Here is a 16,040-nt window from a genome sequence, read left to right on the forward strand (position 1 = left end):
TGGCTGAATGTTTAAAGCTGACCAATATTTATAAACAACTAACTTTCGGATTGTAGATTTGATTAGATATAACTACATGTATTTGCCGTTCGTTAAAATATTACTATAATTACATTATATATCTCCTGAAAGAAAAGTGTGAAACATGTGTCACTTTTCCATTTTACATGGAAGGCCAAGTGTACGCTCTAGCGGTTTGGATGGGAATGTAAGTGCTTTGGAACATTGGAACTGACTGAATCGTTTGCTTTTAAAATTTTGTTCTCGATATAAATATATTTAATTATCTTGGTTGTACTAAGAAAACAAATGTACGGGTAAGGCCACATTAAAGCTTTTCATAGAAACTTATCAACCGAAAAACCATTGAACTGTGGTCAGTTAATAACAACAAAGAAACGGTTCTGACCCGAATGATATCTGCCACAAGAGACGCCACGAACATATTATCCAGCTTGACGTCCTCATTCTCCAAGATGTCCTTCAAACTGCCGCGACCACAGTACTCCGTCACGATGCATAAATTGGGAGGGTCAACGCACGCACCCACGAAGACGTTGAGGTTGTCGTGCCTCAGATCCCTCATCTTGAATTGAACAGAGTGACGTATAAAACCATGAAATTTCACAAAAAAAACCAACTGACCGTCTTTAAGTCCTTTTTGATGGCGCGGTTGATGTCCACCGTCTTCTTGCGGAGTCGTTTGATGGCGCACACTCTTCCTCGGTAGATGCCGATGTTCGTGTACAGCGCCGAGTAGCGGAAGTCGGCATCCGGGTTGGAACTCAACGACACTTGACTAGTGCGGATCACTGGATGGACGCCCTGCGTGCGGAAGAATGACCACCTCGTTATTAACAATTTATAGCACGCAATTACAAAAGGCTTAATGTAAAGCTTCTATACATCATGAAAATATTAAAATTGTTTAAATCCAGAATTCTCGATTGAGCTATTTGATAATCTTAGAGTAACCAACTGCACATAGAGTGGAAGGCTATCAGCGAAACTTGTGAACACTTTTCGTACGAAACGTCTTGTTTTCGAGGCGTGAAATAAATAAGTTGGCCTAAAGGTCATGTACAATATCTGGATAAAACGTAAGTTTATACTGTAATAATGTAAAAACAACACCATCACTCATCGGACTATATTTATTCACGCCTTGAAAATAATTTGGCCCTTTAGGATTTGTGTTTCATGCGCTTCCATAGGGCCTTCCATTCTATGTTGAGTGAGTTACTCTATGATGATAATCTTAAATATTAAAACCAAAATCTTGAAATCACTAAGAATATATTTACATATACTTAGTTAAATTAAAATTTAGCGATTATCCATTAATCGCCCTGACGTTCGGTCAGTATTATCATCCTCTTACAGCAACTGTCGGCTCTATCATTGCCACCTGTATTATGAAAAGGCCCCTGTTATTAGAGATGGCCATGAATCTATCCGAATCTTCGAAAAAAATGGCTTTCGTGGAGAGCGTGGAGCCATCTATTAATGGGAACGGAAGCTAAAATTCAAAATAGCGAAACAATAACGTCGTCAGAGAGCCATTATAGATTATTATATTTAGACCACTTTTACTCTACTTAGTGAACTTTAACCTAAATTATGGCCGTGTTCAGTGACGCTCAACGGAGGGGAAATTGTGAATTAACCGTTGATCTCCGTTTGCAATCGTGACGCCACGTCTGTTGAACGCTTTTTTACGATTGTTGTAAATTTTATAAAATATCGTCTGTTGTGTCGTCTGCAACTAGCCTTCCCGCATGCTGTGACGTCACGATTGCGTTTATCAACAAAATAACCGGCTGTTCCCGCCGCTTATTTCGTTGACTCTCCGTTTGCAAACGTGACGTCAATCCCGGAAGTGAAAAAAGTCGTACAGTAGCAAATGCGAATTCAACGGTCCAACCGTTTGCTGTTACTGAACGTGGCCTATATATCCGATATAAAATATATGGTAAACAATTACTATAATTGAAGTTATTGACAAATTTACAAACGAGCCAATCAACGCGAAGCATACTTTTATGTCCCGCCTTTTGGGTCGAAATGTAGCTTAAGCATCTTGTTTTGATTTCGACGCTAGCGACATCTGTTGAAAAAGAGCCACTTCACCCCGAGCCGAAACTTGCTTTAAATATAAATCAAATCTGTTCATTGATTCCAAAAACTTTACGTCTTTCGACGCAACTGAAACGCATACGGTAACTAGATAGACCATAATGCCGCGGGTCATCTGAACATTTTCGTTCTCTTTATGCATAAATGAATACATTAATTTCAAATTGTAGCCCTTAGGAACGCAAAGGTCCTTAAATTTATTATCAATTTATAAATGTAGCTCAAAAAGCCTAAAAACTGTTCAAGTAAATGAAACGATACCATTAATTTGGCTTTGGATGGTACCCCGTCGGCAAATTACTATCTCATTTGGGAAGTTCGGAGTGCAATTATAACTTATTTCAAGCACACTCTTGAAGGGTGTGCCCACTTTAATCAGCGTTTGTGAAGTATATAGTCTCAGAAGATGCTGCCACTTTGGACGGTCGGTCGAGGCAAAGGATGGAAACCAACAATCTCTTGACAAAAAAAAATTGAAAGACATTTCTACCAATCCGTACTTTACAATTCGAGGTCAAGAGCATCCAGGAAAAATGTTGAACAAAGAAATGTTCGTGACCGGGAAGCCAAAACAACGTCTTTGGAATAATAATTGCTGCTGGTACAGTTTCAGAGACCATTCAACGGCTGAACTCCAATCCCAGGCCAAATTTAAAAAAATAACATCGGAACAAAAATAATGTGTTTTTGTATACATATTCAAACGGTTTTGGCGAACACATACTTTTGATCTTGTTGATTCATAAATGGTTCATAGAACCGTACCTATTAGGCATTTCCATAAATTAAAATAATAGTATAAACATTTTTGTATATTAGCTGTCCAACTCATGAGCCCAAGTAATATTTGATTACATGGGTTACATTTGACTTCCAACATACAGAAACCCGAAACCTTCGATATTTTATAGAAACATCAATTTATTAAATACGTTTATTTTTTCCCGACAGCCGCACGTTTAGGGAGTGATACGTATCCCCTGAGCCCCACCTGCCACGCCACTATTTTAGAATACTGTAAATAAACTTTCACTAAAGAACTCTGAAATGGAACTCAGTGGCAGCTAGGAGCAACAAACACAGTACCCCACACAAGAAGAACGCAACCCGTCAAAGGTCGTGCATTTTCTTCCGTACATTTTTCATGGGTTAGACGCTTTAGCGCCTGCTGCCGTCGAAAGGGGAAAATTCGGGAATTGTTTTTCCCTTTCCGTAAAACGTGCAGCGTAAAGGTTCGTCCAATGAAATTGGTACACAACACTGAGTTAGCGTGTTTAAAGGCTAGCTGCGTTCTCCTTGTGTTTTTGCTCCTTGGTGACACGATAGGCATGGCTAAAAATCGGATGCCCTGTTGCGTAGTTGGTCAGCGTATGTAACTACAAAGGCGGTAAAAATTTAGACCAGTCATTGGCACTCCCAAGGGGCAGTGAGCACAGAGTTTTCGCAGCTGTTCGCTCAGCCACCAGGACATTTTAACCTAACTTTGAGGCACTCCACCGCGTTAGCTTGCAATAGCTACTACAATGTATCTACTTCAAAGAATTATGAGAAAATGAGGGGTAACCCAAGAATTATGAGAAAAAATTAGGAGGTCCCATTACGGATTTCTTCGTCCGTACGTCAAAACGATAATTCATTTTGAACAATTACCACAACGATATTTTCAGTAAGTAATAGTTATATTGGTTCGAGAAAGCGAAGATAAGAAAAGCGAATGTTCGTCACCCGTAAGCCTTTGGAGCCGGCCAGAAGTCCTCCGTTGAGAGCGTTTTGATTGGTTGGCGACGCGGATGGAGTGACGTGATCAATGACTTGAAGGTCCTTGTATTCGATCTTCCACAGCAGACTGTCCAGTTCCTGTTCGTACGACCAATTCCTTCGAAAGAAAAAGAGAGATACAAATATGAAAAAAGCTCGATCGTTCCTTGCCCGGACAATTAATGAGCTAACCCAGCCAGCCAATACACTCGATAAATGCAGCAATCATTTCTTACAGAATGTTGACGTACTATTGTATAAAAACAAGAATCCATTAGTTCTGAAAAATACTCTAGAGACTCTTTTCGATAATCACCTCGTCAACATTTTTTAGCCATAAAAGGTAATTAATTAACACTCCTTAATACATTAACCGTTATTTCAGCATTTAATTCATAGCTAGTGTCATAGCAAACTCATGTCATTATTTTCATTTTGTTTGTCATTAACAGCGTATCTCTATGGTGGATAATTTTAGCTTATGTTTAATTGATTTATTGAATAGGGAATTTATGATTCAGCTTAAATTGGACGAAAGCGTTTATTTGCTATTTTCACCTGGAGTTGCATGCTGGTATAAACCGTAGAGTAACTAGCTATTTTCATTAATTTTTTTTTCTAAAATCACACCTATAGACGCTTCACTTTATTAAACCTTAAAGAAAAATTTTTTTCAAGGCAAAATTTCGTTAAGGGAATTACAAGAGACTTTTTCGTCACAGCTTAAGATAGCTTTGATAGTTTAGAAAATTATCGTTCAACCTATAGGCTCTATTGTGGGTTATTTGATCGTGTACAGTAAAGCACTTTTTTCCTTCCTAAACCATGGCAAATCTTCACAATCATTTTTGTACTGATTGCATTGTTCTCGGTTTATTATCTTTATGGCGTACGTTTTCTTGTGGCGAAAGACTTAACCAATTATTCCACTTAATCCATCACAAATGACTACCACCTACGTACAACTAAACAATATGGCTACAAACGGACGGTAAAAATAACAAATGTTTAATAATACTTAAAATGTAGCTAGGCAACAGAGTAGTTTTAATTATTATTACAGTAGTAAATATTTGGATACACTAAACACTAAACTATTGGAATACTATGTGTGTATTTTTGCGTTTTTGTTAAGATTTAAAGGCGGTAATCGTTGTAAAAATGAAATAAAAATGGCTAATTTTTCTGAATTGTAGTCTGCTGCTTCCAATTGGGTAATTTAATTCAACAAAATTACTTTTATTATTTATTCGTCGTCATTGACGTCAATTGAGAAAATATCTTTATTGCCATAATAGATAGGACAACAGCTCCCGACGCTTACGGTTACCGTTAAGTATACACGTATATGTTTTTATGAAAATGGAAGCCCGAAGAACTAGGGGAAAACTCTATTGACTACATGACTAGTTAGTGAAAATCTTGCAACTCAATGCAAAAACAGTTGTCACCTTCCTACTTAAAATTATAAATTATTGTAGATCTTTGAAGAAAAACACACGGTGGTAGATTGACATATTTAAGAGTTTAAGTAGTTGCGGAATAAATTTGAATGTTTTAAAAATTGGACAGTTTGTTAATGCCATTACGTGTCGTAATTAAAACCTGTCAGAAATAAGCTCTTACTTTGAACTTGTCAAGCTCTTTTATAAGCTTCGGGTACTTTGGGCAAGTTTTTAAAATTTTGCCTGCTTAAAGTTTTGGTCCAAAAAACTTGGTTAATTTGTAACGCGATTAACGTAGCTTCGATTGGGACCAAGGCCTAAATAGGGGCCACACTCCACAGCGACGGGTTTAACGCAGCCTTTGACCTCCTAATCTCCAAATAGAAGTAATGGAGAGACAGCGACTCAGCGAGAGATAAGCGACCCCTACCCGCAGGGGCAGCAACAAATTTCGCAGTATCTCGTTAATTGCGAGAGTCCGTGAGAGAGAAAGTGCTCGTCGCGTCTCTGTCAATTTATTTCGCTCTCAGTCACTCAGTAGTTTCCACTCTATCAAGCGCCATCTAGCGCCGGGCCTTAAAACGTTTATTGGATCTTTCACTTCATTAATTCGCGAATGGTTACGCCGAGGCCTAGCTCATGACCACGAAGGCTTACTAGACCGCAGCAGTACGTCGGGAAATTTAAAACACTTCTTACCAAACTTGAGTATTAATTGGTTTCTCTTTGTTTATCTTTGTCTAACAAGTTGACAGTCGCTGATGAGACTCGTTGACTCCTTATTTAAACTCTTATATTTACCCTCAAACGGTTTAAATTAAATTCAAGACGTACTGGGGTCGCTATTTAGGTATACACTGCATCCATTAAGGACCACCGAAATCTCAAGTGCTCAAATGCGGTCATTAGCGAAGAAATTTAAGGTGGTCGTTATCAACAATACATTGTTAAGCTGATTTTGTAAACAAGAATTAGCAGTACGTTAATTAAAGTTAAGTCAGTCACTCTCTTGGTTCATTAACATCGTACTTAAATGAATTAAAACCGCCGTTCGTTTGAAGGTGTCAGGTCACTCTTTTCAAAGAAAAACCATTACAAAAGAGCAACGAAGGTTTTAAAAAAATCACATTAATAAAAGCTAAGTGCATTGCCGATAAGAAATTATCTAAATAGCTATCAAAGAAAGGAAGACCATTACCCATTTCTAGAAAAAATCTTGAGAGCCTTGGATTTATTTAAAGCCGCTAATGTTCAGCCTTTCACAAATAACAATAGTACATTAATTAATTAACCAACAGGAAACTTACTTGTAAACTGCGAAAGCGACCAGCAGCAAAGCTAGGAAAACGCCTCCTGTGACACCAGTGGCGATCTTCCACACTAAGAATAAATTTACGATATCAACATCGAGTTTATTAAATCCTTGCATTACACAGGGTGTTTCAAAAGGTTATGCAAACATTTTAAGGAGTTGTAGGGGGTGAGTTGAGAAGTATGGCGGTTTTTTTTCCTATCTTCCTACGATGAGTTAAATGAGCGCCAGAGAGCTTCAAAGTGTGGACTACTAGCCCATTGGAAGTAGGCTGCTACAAGCGCAAAACCAAGCAGCAGGGAAACGCGAACATTAAGGTTTCGGTTCGTGTGATAGGTAAAAAAGGTCGTTGTAAACAGATCGAGGTAACCAGCGTAAAAAAGTAAACAGTATTTAATGTCGTGATGGACCGCGATATTCATTTCGTGTATGGACTAGCGGATGGCATTACTTTGGCTGCTCAACTTCTCTACCAGGAAAGATACCCGAACGAACTTTTACCAATGTCCATCGTCGATTACGTGAGACAGGCACATTCTGGGTACGTTACTTAATTTTGTACTCGAACTTCTCTGCGACTGGTTCGTTACAAACGAGTTGTTCGTTTTACAGAACAGGAACGAAGTACGTCGACCACGGGTTGCCCGAAATGTTCAGTTGGTTTTGCGCTTGTCACAGCCTGCTTCCAGGGGCTAGTAGGCCACACTTTGAAGCTCTCTGGCGCTCTTTTAACTCATCGTAGGAAAATGGGAAAAAACAGGCATACTTCTAAACTCACCCCCTACAGCTCCTTTAATTTTTTTTTATAATTTTTAAAAAGCAAGCTATAGTTTTTACCTCTCCGAGGGGACAAAGTCCCCTAGGAGGGGTTTTACAATCATCGTCTCTGTGTGTGTGTCTGTCTGTGTGTCTGTGTGTGTGCGAACGCGTTACCGGGGGCAAAGTCCAAAGCGCGTTACCGGGGGCAAAGTCCAATAGTCGTGAAATCGTTGTTATAGGTTGGCAAAACCACCGGCTGACGGTGAGCGTTAACGGGTAAAGTTGCGGTTAAAGTTGCGGTTGCGTAGGGTGCGTTTAGTCGTTGTTTTCGTTAACGCTCACCGTCGCGTCGGTTTCGGCTCGGTTGTAATGGGAATTTGTTGCAATGTTTATGTGTAGTGTAGGAATATTGAGTTTGTTTGTTATGGCGGTTGTGAGTGTTGAGTTTGTGTAATGGCGGTTGTGAGTGTTGAATTTGCATATGCGTCTTTGCTCTCCAATTTCTTCTTATTGACTTTTTGGGACGGACAGAATGCTGAGGGTTACGATAAACGTCTCAACGTCCAAATGGCAGGGTTTCCACCAACTGTTTACGGTATTCATCTTAGTATCAATTTGCCATCGCATCAGGCGGGATTTGAACCCGAGACCTCCTGTTTGACAGGCGGACGTTCTACCACAAACCACCGACACTTATTACGCTTAATCGAAAATTAGACCCTCAGCTTTATCGGAAGCGTTTATTACAAATTAACAGAGTATTAAATTTTGGTTGTTACGAAATTTCGTGTTCCATTTAAATTATTGCCTCGAAGTAATTCTAATGTAGCGTATTCTCTGTTGATTAAAAACGAAAGCGCCGCCCAGGTTTCGAACCCGAGCCCTCCTGCGTGACAGGCGATTGTTCTACCACAGAACCACCGATACATGTTACTCTTCTTTGAAAATTATAAACTCAGCTTCTCGGAAGAGTATATTAATGGTTTTTAAAGTCTACATTTTTTACGTATGAAATTTAAGGTGAAATCATGTTTCGGATACGCTTTTTTGTTGTGTTTCTTAACTGATCCCGATTACGTTCTTTTTTGTCTAATCTTTGGTATTGTTGGTTTTTTTTTGTCTTATATTTGTATCTACTACTTTTTAAGTTTATTTCCTTTTTCCCGCAAAAACCTCCAATCTTAGAGGAACGTTTCAGAGCATAAGTCATGCCCAAAAGCTTATCCGGTTTCATTATAATAACGTGAAAAATCGTACTTGTGAATGGTAAGGTGTTGCGCTTCTTGATATTATATTTTCTATTGCTTGATTTCTAAATATTTGAACTAATTTATTGCTTAACTGCGTAATAATATTTTTTATGAATTATTTTGATTCTGAAGTCTGATTGCTTGACTGCGTTATAATATTTTTCTATGAGTTTTGTTTCTGAAGTCTGATTGATTGGGTTGTTATTGTGTATTTTTTTATTCGTTATTTTTATTTTTTGATACTCTAATATTTTAAACTGGATATAGTATAACGTTAATTCTGCGTATTTCGAATGTGCGTGATGTGGAGGGTATTTTTACGTTTTATTAGGATCAGTTTTTTTAATTTTAAATATCTTTCGTTTTATTTGTATTTTATTTCGTTTTTCAGTCGTATATTTTATCGAGTTGTATACATCGTGCGCTTACACTTATGTTGGTCTGGTTTTTAACTGGGTCGTCATTACTTCGTTATTTATTTTAAACGTTTTCTCGACTGATTAAGATGTTTAATTTGAAATAAAATGAGCGGTTAAGATGCGGCAAGTATTTCGTAAGCGAGAAAAATACAAATATCCTCTGTAGATATTTCTTTCATTAAAATTGGCTTCGTATTATATTTAACTGATAAACTTGTACTGTAAATAGGGTTAAATTCAATTGTGCATTGTTTTAGTGAATCTAACTCGCTGTTGTAACTACTTAATTTATAATATTCTGAATAAATTATACTCGGTTGTTTCGTCTCAATTATTTTAATTATAATTAAAATTTTATACCGTGCGGGATAGAACCGGGATTACGTTTTTAGTAAATAACTCGGAATTGCGGAGATATATCTTTAAAAGTCATCTCGAAAAATTAATACCGCTAGGGACAATTCTTCCGAGGAGAGGTATATTTTGGCTTGCCAACTTGTTAGATTTAATTTAGTATTAACCGAGAAAACAGATTTGAAATTGAAATATTATTAACTTACTTGTGCATTTCTCATTGTGGAATCCGCAAGGTGGTTCATCTAGTGGTGGGCCAGAACCCACCCACTCCATAGGTTCCCATAAATGTAACACCTAAAAAAAACCGAAAAAGGCATATTCATGAAATATGTTCGATGGAATTTAATTATTTGACCAAAAGTTAAAATCCGTATATCTTCGCATATTCCTGTACGTCATTCGATGGAATTTCATTTCTTTGCAAAAATATATGAAGGCATATTGCTATATGTTATTAGATGGAATGTTATTACTTCCGAAAAATATGTAAGTTGTTAGATGGAATTTAATTATTTTAGAAATCTAGCTTGAAATATCCTATCTAACGACATAAAAATTAATAAAGCCATAAGAATAATATCATCCTTTTCTGTTGAATAAGAGTTGAAAAATAAACCCTCAATCCTAAGATCTATTTTAGCTTGAAACGCTGTAATAAAAGCCTAGAGCTCTGCGTAACAAATAAATTAACTCACAAAATTTTGATTAATCGTAAATATTTTGGCTAACTGTTTATTTATGGATATTATCCATGGATAAACAACGGTTTAACATGCAAAAAATAATTTATATTTTGGGATAATTGTAGGTTGTAGATAAAAATAAAATAAGAGGTTAATTTTTATCCAAACGCCGAGCTCTAAATAAAACTATTGAATAAATTTGGTGATACCCAGCCAACGCCAAATGTGGTAAAGGAAATTCTGGGAACTTATTGAAAGTAAGATATTTATTTATCTGGATAAAATAATCAATCAATTTCAAACGTATCAAATTCAAACTGTTTTAAGACCACCAAAGTTTGTTCAGGCAACAGAATGAACCAATTCCACCAAAACACTACCTTTTAAATTGCTTTCAACGGTGTCTTTCGAGAGCAATTCTTTAAAAAATCAGCTTAATATTCAACGCCGGAAGTCGAACGAAAGGCGATTCATCAAATGTTTCCCCGCCAAAACCAGAGAAAGCTTTCAAAGGAATCATCGAGCGCGCGATTAATTAGGGCCGCGAAATCTTTAAGCCTTTGCCCCAGTGCTCTTTCCCACCAACAGCGAAGTTCCCGCCTGAAACCAGGCCTCGCGATAAAGAGAAAGGGGAAAGTTCGCTGCAGTTTCTTTGCGAAACTAATTTGCCGAAGAAGGCTACGCGGGCCAATTTGCAAATCCACTGTGACAACGAAAGCGGAACAGAAAGTTTTTGAAATGACTGCAAACACAAAGGAAGCTAAACCTCGCTTCCGGGTCGAGGCTTAACGAATTTGCGTTTGCCATATTATGGGGGGATGAAAAGAACAAAAAGAAGTTTAACTGAAGCCAATTCTAAGCAATTATTTCTGGCCAATATCGGAATAGGCGAAACTATAAAGTCCACGGTGGCTGGAAATTTTTTAACGTGATATTGTGGAGAACTGCAGCGCCATCTATCCTAACAAATACGAACTATTATTCATTTTATTTTGCTAATGGCGGTTAATATTTTAATCGATTCTTCTAAATTATATAATTATTATTATTATTTAAAACATCTTATTATAGAAATGTGGAAGTTAAGTATTTGGAAGGAATTATTTTTTTACCGTGTTACGGCCAACACGTGTTACCGAATCGAAGTTGGCTGTGATATGGTAGTCACGTGATATTGTTTCCCCATTTTAACAAGATGGTTAAGACCAAATTTACTTTAAAGTTTCATCTATTGTCCATTTTCCGTTACCGATTGCTGACATTATTGAAAAAATTAATAATTATATTATAAAATCAGCAACCAGGCAGTATGTCATTTACAGAAAAGAAAGAGCTTGAACTACCGATATTCAAATATAATCGTAAATATACCTCACTGAGTTAAGAAATATACTTATTAAAAATACATGGTTTGTTCATGGTTCTATTAGAAGCCAACAGCATCCCTTTCATTAAGTACGAATGATTATATAAGCTATTTTAAAGAGTAAAAAGTGACAATTTAGTTATTTTCATACCTCCGTTTATTAATGCTGATAATTTGTCTAAGAACTCCATGTTGAAACGAGCTTAGTAGCTACCATACCCAAGTGTAATAAAGATAATACACTTAAGGTGTTCCTTTGCAGAGATTATATAGAAGGAACAGAACAGTCTTTTAATATTTAAACGACTATGCCCTTCAAAATGTCGAATGGAGCTATAATAAAAGAGCGTTGGTACATTTTACGATAAGTAAAACTTTTGAATCTTAAGGTCGTTAGTCGTAAAAGCCGTTGAAACCAAATGTTAAAGCTCTGAAAGAATTTGGCTGCGTATAATTTTATATAGCGTGCGTAACATATTAATTCTCTTCTCAGCTAACCGTCATTACAAAATTTTCTTCTCTAAAATGCACTCCTTTTTGGCGCCATAAGCCGAAACTGCCGTTATTTCAAACGTGATAAAAGATAGAAAGTTATTCTGGAAATAGACCTAATTTGGGAAAAATGACTTCCGAACAGGGTCTTTATATTTTATGGCGGCGTTCTAAGGATGCGCTCAGTTTCCCCACAGAACCTCTAACAAAGGAAAAGGACTTCTATCTGCTCCAGTGATGGGCACCGCTCCTCTCATAGTGAGCGCTTTTGTTATTATGAGCGAACTTGAGCGGCAAAATGTTTTTTAAAAGAGCGCGAAACGAAAATGAGAGGATCGCCAATTTCAGCGCTCAAACAAGAGCGAACAGAGAGGATCGCTTTTTTTACTGCTCAAAAAAGAGTGAAAACAGAGGAGCGCTTTTTTTACTGCTCAAAAAAGAGTGAAAACAGAGGAGCGCTTTTTTTACTGCTCAAAAAAGAGTGAAAACAGAGGAGCGCTTATTTTACCGCTCAAAAAAAGAGCGGAAAGAGAGGAGCGCTTATTATACCGCTCAAAGAGAGCGGAAAGAGGGGGCGCTTATTTTACCTATCAAAATTGCGTGAGCGTGAGCGGATATTATGCTAGCGAATGCTAGCGATGAGTGAGCTTAGTGGCTCTTTGACGAAAATGCCCAACACTGATCTGCTCACAAAAAGGCCCAGCGCAATACAAATGGAAATTTTTTTTATACTGTCTTGGTCTTTTCAAAGAACCACTGACGTTTTCTAAATCGCTTATTGTAAAGGGCAAGCGAATGGAAAACCTTGACTAATTGTGTTTCATAATGGGATAATTGTTTGATTTGTTTTTCAAAAAAATCGAAAGATCGATTTATTTCATTTAAACCGGATATTTTTAATTTAACTAATACTTTAAAAAAATATAACATGCCTCTATTTCTTGACAAACCAATCAGCAATTTTACAAAAATGTAAATAGATTCGAAATTTAAATACCACTTGTAATCTAGCTAGAGAACCTGTTTTGTTCATTTTTATTAATACATTAAAGTATAATTGAAGTTTTTAAAAAAAATACTTGATTTAAACCACAAACAATAGACGGTAAAATAAATGGGGGTGCAATTTTAAACCGTCATTGCCACTTAAAAACTGGACACTAGCCAGGGAGGGAACACCGGATTGGTTGGTATTGGAGCATGCGCAGAGACCAATTTTTAACTGTCGCCGAGTAACAAATATGTAAATCGTGATTCTTCGTAGAGCACGTGGCGCCATCTAAGTAAACTGACCGTTATATTTCGGGAATAAAAGCAACACAAAATGGTTGTTTAACTGTAAATTTACCTATAACTTGAATTCTTTAAATTAAAATACAAATTATTAACTGAGATCAATCGTAATAGACGTAAAAAACGGTTGAAATGACTTCAGTGACTATTAAAGTCGCGAAGCGGGGAGGCTGGCAGCCATGCTGTCACGAAACGTTTCCCCTTCTTTTGTACCCCCAAATTCAAAAACCCTTCAGAGGCTGGGAAGCCGTTGGAATTTATTTTACCGTCTATTCTATTTGAATTGTATCTCCTGAAGAAAGTAGAGTTTTAACGGCCCACTTTCACAGCACAAAAAAATAAACTCGGGGGTGGTGGCTACTATAGGAGTTTTACCCCTAAAATATGTAAGCTCTGTAAAAAAATTTCGGCCGTTGCCATTTTTGCACTTAATTTATTATAAAAGGTAGAGTGACGAAACCAATTGAATCAATACTTTTTAAACTGCGAACCTCAAATTTGAAAACTTTTAAAATAACACCGTGCAGGGTGACCACTGAAAAACCCCAAAAAATGTATAGGAATATAGGAAATTCAACAGTCGATTTATATGAGAATATAGGAGTATTATCTATAGGAAAATTTGCATAAATAAAATTTAAATTTGTTGTAATATAAAAGGAACTTCTATTAAGCAGACGACGATATTCTTAATTCCGTTCAGTGCAGTTCTTTGGAGAATCAGTTAACATTTTATCAATTTTACATTGAGCGCCATCTGTATTACGAAAAGCGAACTAGGCACGCGGGAAATTCGAAAAAACCGTGCTAAATACCAAATAATATCTAATTATAGGAAAATGTAGGAAAAATGGTTAAATTATAGAAAAATAAAGGAAAACATTGAAATATAGGAGAAATCATAAAATAAAGGAAGAATCGTTACGGTGCTAAAACTGGCAATATTAGATCCCGCCTAGTTAATTCATATTTAGAAAGTTGAAATCGGGGCGAGTCTTGATATCCTAAACGGTACAGATAAACATCATGAGTCCCAATTCCTAACATCCAAATCTTTTTAGCATTAAACTATCAACTATCTAGCAGTATAACTTACTTAAACTCTCAGCTCTCTACCGGTATAAATTCTACAGGCTTTTTTTAATATCTCATTTCTCAACCGTTATCGCTATTTCTAGGCTTCCATTAATCCTTCTGCTCTTTACCGGTAAAATGTTTTTTAAGCTTTGCTTAAACTCCAAAATAATATTTTGATACTGCCATTCCCTTAAGAAATTGCTAGTTCATCTGATTTAAAAGTTGCTGAATTTGGACTTATTTTGTTTATCTGTGCCGTTTATATCGCGATTCTCCACGGATTTTTCAAAAGGCCATATCTCATCAAAGGCTGGTTCTAGAGTGCGTTTTTGCACTTTCTATCAATGAATTGACCATGCAGAATCTAAAAATGCCAATTTTAGCGCCGTAACGGTGTTATTTTAAATGTTGTGAAATTTGAGTTTTGCCGTTTCCCGCTAAGATGGCGCTTTTTCGCGAACAGAAACTATTGCATACGGCAAAGAATCTTAAAATATTAATAATGCAATTGGTTTCCTCATTCTACCTTAGGGTTGTTAATTTTCCGGAAAAATAAAATGCGGAAAAATTTCCAGAAAATTTTCCGCAAATCGGAAAAATAAAAAATTTAAACATAAATTACTTTTCAAGGGTTTTTAATGTTTTAAACTTTTTATCGATTTAAAATGACTAATATCAATAAACATACTACAAAACATTAATAGTGTTACATTTCAACCAGTTTAAACTAGTCTATAGGTTTAGTTTTACTTTTAGATTAGAAAAAATGAGGTGAAAATGCCGTTTTATTTAAATTTGCAAACAATATGTATATTAGACAAATCATGGAATGAAAAAGTTTTTAATATTTTTCGGAAAAATACGGAAAATTTTCCGGAAAAAAGGCCTCGGTAATTTTCCGGAAAATTTTCCGAGCGGGAAATTTTCCGACTTACAACACTATAGGGACTTGGCAGTGGTACGTCACAGTTTTTTTTAAATAGTTTTTATCGTGGGGAGAAAAATAATACAACAATGGCGGCCATGGCCAAAGCTACGGAGTGCCAAGTCTCTATTCTACCTTTTATAGATATTGAGAAAATGAAATTAAGTGCCGAAGACTTTTCGAACAGAGTGTACAGTAAGTGGTTTAACAGAATTTTCTTTAGACAAAGTCCTAAGCATCGATTCGGAGACAATTAGACCGGAATTGTAGACGTTCTCTTAATATCTGATAAGAATTACAATTATTAAGCTCGGTGTCTCTTTAAAGGGCGAAAAACCCCTCAATTTCGGAGGGGTCGGTAAAGCTTAGAAAAAAATCCACGGGTGTCGCTACGGTAGAAGGCTTTCCTCGAAACACCTCTCTTATAGTCAGCCACTTACGACGTTAGTTTGCCGAACACGTATTGCTCTTCAATCATTGGTGTTAAAATTGTAAATGATACATCAAGCAATAAGAAATTACATTACCTCAAAATCCGAATATTAATTTGGGCAATCTGAGCCTTGGAATTTAAGCAGTGACCATTAAATCAAAGAGTATAAAAACTACGTAACCTAGAGATATAATGACGGTCGAAAGCAGTAAAGGAAGTTGTAGCAACCGGGGGGGAAGGCACTCAGTGAATTTGCACTTCAAATTTCGGTACCGCAGCGCCACTACGGCAGTTTTAAGTGGCAATCATTTTGATTTAGTTCAACATTCTTGAAA

At 36.6% G+C, this 16,040-nt stretch overlaps 1 protein-coding gene across 2 annotated transcripts in view; it reads right to left on the minus strand.

The window, feature by feature from the left end:
* Positions 1 to 16,040, minus strand: part of LOC149963061 (guanylate cyclase 32E) — a 118,276-nt gene that overhangs the window by 17,285 nt on the left and 84,951 nt on the right. For both annotated transcript variants that reach the window (XM_090180361.1, XM_090180362.1), the window contains exons 7-11: positions 9,640 to 9,730; positions 6,647 to 6,719; positions 3,862 to 4,012; positions 646 to 825; positions 410 to 586 (exon numbers count right to left, since the gene is read on the minus strand). In XM_090180361.1, the coding sequence (XP_090036487.1) occupies positions 410 to 586; positions 646 to 825; positions 3,862 to 4,012; positions 6,647 to 6,719; positions 9,640 to 9,730 (672 nt within the window). The remainder of the gene's footprint in view (positions 1 to 409; positions 587 to 645; positions 826 to 3,861; positions 4,013 to 6,646; positions 6,720 to 9,639; positions 9,731 to 16,040) is intronic.

This window comes from Leiobunum rupestre, chromosome 1 (genome assembly GCF_980474605.1).
Source record: "Leiobunum rupestre chromosome 1, qqLeiRupe1.1.hap1, whole genome shotgun sequence".
In the NCBI taxonomy this organism is placed as follows: domain Eukaryota; kingdom Metazoa; phylum Arthropoda; class Arachnida; order Opiliones; family Sclerosomatidae; genus Leiobunum; species Leiobunum rupestre.